General features: G+C 50.9%; 1 protein-coding gene across 1 annotated transcript; it reads right to left on the bottom strand.

Moving 5' to 3' along the window:
* Window positions 1-2,599: 2,599 nt before the first annotated feature.
* On the bottom strand, window positions 2,600-4,498 carry AP5S1 (adaptor related protein complex 5 subunit sigma 1). Its single transcript, XM_007447572.1, has 2 exons — window positions 4,326-4,498; window positions 2,600-3,026 (listed from the first exon to the last, which is right to left on the bottom strand). Exons 1-2 carry the CDS (start codon window positions 4,496-4,498, stop codon window positions 2,600-2,602), a joined length of 600 nt encoding a protein of 199 aa, XP_007447634.1.
* Between the last annotated feature and the right edge of the window lie 908 nt (window positions 4,499-5,406).

Genomic DNA, 5,406 nt, shown 5'->3' with positions numbered 1-5,406 from the left:
GCTGCAGAGCGGCTGGGCCCGTGAGCCATGGCCACTGAGCCTGCGCGTCCGGAGCCTGAGCTCTGCAATGGGAGAGGCCACAACAGTGAGAGGCCCGCGTTCTGCAAAAAAAAAAAAAAAATTACTATTTGCATTAACACCCCCAAAAATGAAATACTTAGATATAAATCTAACAAAATGTGTACAAGATCTCCTTAAGGAAAACTACAAAACTCCGATGAAAGAATCAAAGAACTAAATAAGTGGTGAGATATTCCCTGTTCATGGATAGAAGACTCAATATTGTCAAGATGTCAGTTCTTCCCAACTTCATCTTCATCTATTCAATGCATTCCCAATCAAAATCCTAGCAAGTCATCTTATACCATGCATAGCACCTAGCAGAGTGTCAGGGCCAAGGCAGGCTCGATGAAAGTGAAGCAAGCATATGAAGTTGTGGTGGAAACCCGGCTCAGAGGTACTGGGGCAAAAGTGGGAATATAAAGAAAGGGCACTGGGCAAACTCGAATGACTAAAGAAACCCAGGTACTAACTGGGCATCTGGAACCACGGAAACCAGGGGCTCAGTGGCCTCGGGGAAGGATCTCACTCTCTGCCATTCTCTGTGTATCAGTTTCCTCTACTTGATGGAAGTAGCCTCACCTCAAGCCTCACCACAAGCCTCACCTAACCCCAATTTCCCACGGCTTCTAGGGGAATAGGGTCTCACCCTCTTCCTCAAGTTCAGTTTGAAAATTAGGCAGAAAGGTTTCAGACCACCCAAGCTTGAGCCCTTCAACCGAAGTCAGAGGGGCCTGTTCTTGTGAGAATACAGCCACTCGGCAAGGACCACCAGCCTGGAGTGAGGGGAGTAGCAGGCGAAGAAAGCAGACTTTACAGGGCAGGGGTGTCCCACTGGGGGCCTCTGGGACATTTCCAGTGGCACAGCTTGCCACAAATACAGACTGAGGTCCCTTTAGTGCTTCAAGGTCAGAGGGTGATTTGTGGCACCCTAGGATGGAGAAGGTGGCCTTGTCCTAGTAGTGATGGTGGTGATGGAAGGCATGGCATGGCTGATGGCCTTCGCTGCAGAATTGGAAGGGCAAAACTCCAATCACAGGGGCTGCCTCCTAAGTGAGTGTGGGTGGGTTCTTCCTGGGTGCCGAAGGGCAACTAATACTTGGCAAACATGAGACCAGGCCCACACCTGCACACTGACCACCTAGGAGGAGGCCCGTTCTGCCCATGCAAGAAAGCCATACCTCACAGTTCACAAGTAGATCGTGAAAATAGATATAACTGAGGTTTTATCCAACTGAATCATTTTAAACCATCACTAGGAGCTACTGAGTAAAGACTCCCGAACAGCAGTTGGGTGCCCCATCCATAACCTTTTGGGCCTGACCACGGTGCAGGCAGGCCCAAGGGCTTTTTGTGGGGGCAGAAAAAGCCAGGGAATTGCCTTGGGACCAACTCACAATCAGACGGAAGGGGGTTCCAGACGAACACCCACAGTCCTTCACCCCTCAGGTGAGGTCATTCAGAGGTGACTGCTGTGTACTGGCCCCCAGGGGCACTTAGTGCACTTAGCTCCCTACCTACCCTTGATAACACACCTGTATGGTCTGCCGCCCCTTCCAGTGCTTTCTGGGATCACCTCCAACATAAACTGCTTGTACCTAATCCTTGTCTCAGGCTCTGCTTCTCAGGGATCCACACCAACCCACCACATTTTGGTAGAGGAAGCAAGTGCTACCATCCGAAGGAGGCATTTAAGGAGACAGAAGTGATGAGGGGGACAAGAGGTGGAGAACCTCCCAAGAAGTCTCTTGGGGACATACTTGACCATGAAGGCTCAGACACCCAGCTCAGAGTGGCACAGGAAAAGATGTGAATTAATCAAACTCACAGAAACAGAGGGTGAAATCACACACTCAGTGCTTTTAATTCAAAATGAGAAGGACAACATCAGACCTCTCTCACCTGACACCACCCTCTCTCCCTGCAGACAAAGTAAGTCCATGATTATCTCATGGCTGCCCGTGGGCATGGGCTGGGGCCAAAAGGAGCTATGGAGCCTCTCTACTGAACAACTCACACCTATGTGAACTGTGGTGGGGCTGGACACTGAGCAGGCCCTCACCAACAAAAACCTTGATGATGGCGCCTAAGTAGGTGCAAAGGCAGAAGCCAGCTCCCTTACCCTCGAAATCTCAGAGACTCCTTTTGCACTGCGATGACTATGGGTGTGGAAGAAAGTGAGCTGAGTTCCAAGCAGCCATTCCTTACTGCCCCAGCACTAGTGGCTGGTGGACTATTTGGGGCTGGCTGGCAGGGATGGGAGAAAGTGAGGTCAAGGACAAGCGGGGCTGGCCGCCTCAGCAGTCTGAATAAGTCACGAGGTCACTCCAGGCCTAGGAAGCTCTGTGATTCCTCCTCTCTACCCTCTCCCCAGCCCCCTTTTCTGCCAGCTTGTCCCATCCATTTGTCCTGGGTGTGGCAGCCCACCAGAGCTGGGAGGAGGCTGGGAAAGAGGCAGATGCCAAATTTTACCTGGCTGTATATCCGTCCATCCCCATCCTCCCTCCTTGCCCTTAGGGAGTCCCATCCCATTGAGGGGTCAGCGGGGCCAGGCAGCACTGAATTCTTTCTCCAGACCCTGGACAAACTGGTCATTGAGGAAGAGCAACTGACCATGGGGCAGGAAGCGGGCGAGGATGCCCTCGATGCAGTCAGCCCGCAGCAGGAGGTTGGCAGTGGGGACCAGCAGCCGGAGGTGCTCAAGGAGAAGGCGGGCCAGCAGCCGAAGTGTGCCCTCTGCCAGCAGCAGGTTCTCGTGGGCATTCAGCACCAGGGCGAAGCCTAATGAGAGCACGCCTAGCCACACCACTGTCCGAGGCTCCTGGAAAGGGTCCCCTGCCGTCAGGCGGAAGGCCCCACATGGGGACTCATGCAGGTGCACTGGGTCATCTGAGGACTGGGGCTGCAGGTCCACAGCAGGCCGGCCGCACGCCTGCAGCTGCAGCTGGCACATGGACTCCACCTGCCTGTAGAGAATAGGTGGGTCACTGACCTGTCACCCTCAGGACCACCCCTGGAGCTGGGAGCTGCCATTATCCCCATAACTAGATGCAGAAACCAAGCCCCAGAAAGACTAAGTGAAGTGACCTGCCCAGGGCCACAGAGCAGGGAGCATAAGCCCAGATGGGAATCCAGGCTCCAGCCTCCAGGCCCTGAACCATTTCACTCCATGTGGCCAAGAGAAGGCAGGTTCTGAACACAGCTCCTTGGGCTGGGAAAAGGCACCAGGGGATGAAGATCCTGCCCCTACCTGCTTCACAGAGGCCTCCTCAACATCTCAACAAGAGATGAGAAGTGGAGTAAAATCTATGTCCAACCCAGGCTGTCCAACCTCTCCACCCTCACCCCATCCTGCAGCCCTCTCCAAATAAAAAAGAAAAACCTTTCACTTGGACATCCAGGCTTTTGAAATTACTCTCTTATCTCTCATGAATCACCTTCCAATCTGGGCCATGTACAGGCTGCTCTTAAAGACACGTTTGGTTTTCTGTGCCACATAAGGGGGAGGAGGCCCAGCAGAACAGAGATAAACAAGAGGCTGGCCCAGGGTTGCCCCAGAGTGTTAATCCCCCCCACCCAAAACACAGAGGGGCCAGGAGATTCTGGCACCTGCTGGTTCAGACTGGGTCTGGGAGGGGAAGGTCCAAGGTCAGCCATCCCATCTAGAACAGTGTTTCCCAACTGTACCCTGTGGATCCTGGGCTTTTGGGAGGCTCTTGGCACAGATTCCCATAAACCACATTCTCTCTCCTCCTTAGAGATTCATAAAGCTTAAAGGCACACTGAGGGCCCTGAAAAGTCCTGCACTGCAAAGCATATTTAATTTGTACTGCTTACACTCAAATCCCAACTCTTTCACTTTCTAGATGCATAACCTTAGACAGGTTAAATTTCTTTAACTCTCTGTAGCTCAGTTTACTCATCTGTAAGGTGGGGATAATGTACCTACCTCAAAAGACTGTTTCAAAGATAAAATGAGTTCATATACACGAAATGCTCAGAACATAAGATGCTTAGTACATACAGGCTCAATAAATGCTAACTACAAAAAAATTACCATAAATGCTAACTATAATAAATGATGATGATAATAGCATTATTATGTCTTTAACCCTTTTTCATATAATACTTGTGACAACTGTGGAAGACTCTTTGAAAGCACTACTCTAAAACTTTCTCTCTGCTTCTTAGTCCTCCCGTTTCTCTGTGCCCCCCCAGAAAACCTATCATAATCGGTGTGTATTCAATGGGCTGGACTGTGTTACCTGGCCACAGCCAAAATCTGCTCCTTTCGGAGAAGCCTGTCCCTCTCAGCACCATGTGGCTGTGGGTCGTTGGGTGAATTCTCGGTACCAAAGAAGCAGGAGTAGAGCACTCGGCAAAGGCCGTCCTCAGCCTTCGTGGCCCGCAAGGTGTGGATGAGGAAGGCATGGACCATGGCTCTGGGATGGATGCTACAGGAAAGCCAGAGACCTCAGTGAGATGAGTGTAAAACCCCAGAGGGGAGGCAACCACAGAAAGGGTCTGGCCTAGCTAGGCCTGGGAGCGTGTCTGGAGGCTGGTGTGGCTGGTCGCTGGTCCTCCTCAGTCACCCAAGACACACGCCCAGCCTCTGAATGTGTTCAGCACCAACTCTGTCCATAAGAGTCTAGCAGCTAAGATATCTTAGACAACCCCAAAGCCAAATCTACAAAAAACCGGCCAGGAATCTTGAAAAATGTCAGTCATCAGAGTCAAGGAACACTGGGGAGCTGCTCCAGACTGAAAGAGGCCAAAGAGACAAGACAGCCGAATGCATCCTGCGATACTAGATAGGAGCCCTGGCAGAGAAAAAGGTAGTTTCAACATAGGGCATTACTAGGACAACTGGAAGCACTTAAGTACGGATTACAGGTTAGATAATAGTCTTGATCGATGTTACCTGATTTTGAATGTTGGAGAATGTCCTTGTTTTTAGAAAATACACACTGAAGTACCTATAAATATAGAGGCAAAGGGGCATCATATCTGCAACTAACTTAATTGGAAAATTAAGTATACAGGAGTTCTTTATAAGAACAGTCTTGAAATTTTCCGTAAGCTTGAGATCACGCCAAAATAAAGACCACGAAATAGTAATAATAATGGTGTTTGGCTCACTGACCAGCCCGGGGGTGAAAGGCAGCGGGCAGACGGTAAGCAGATATCTGTAGCTAAGGGAAATAGATCGTGAGTTTAAACTGGTTAAACAGGAAGGTTCGCGACAGCGCTTTGAAACCCGTAGCTCGGAGACCTCGACTGACCTCCCGCGATCCTCTACCCGCAATCGGAGCCGTCATCAGCCTTCGCCACCGCGTCCCCCCCCCC

Source organism: Lipotes vexillifer, unplaced genomic scaffold (genome assembly GCF_000442215.2).
Source record: "Lipotes vexillifer unplaced genomic scaffold, Lipotes_vexillifer_v1.1 C27421409, whole genome shotgun sequence".
Lineage (NCBI taxonomy): Eukaryota > Metazoa > Chordata > Mammalia > Artiodactyla > Lipotidae > Lipotes > Lipotes vexillifer.
This window is presented reverse-complemented; position numbering and strand designations above follow the sequence as displayed.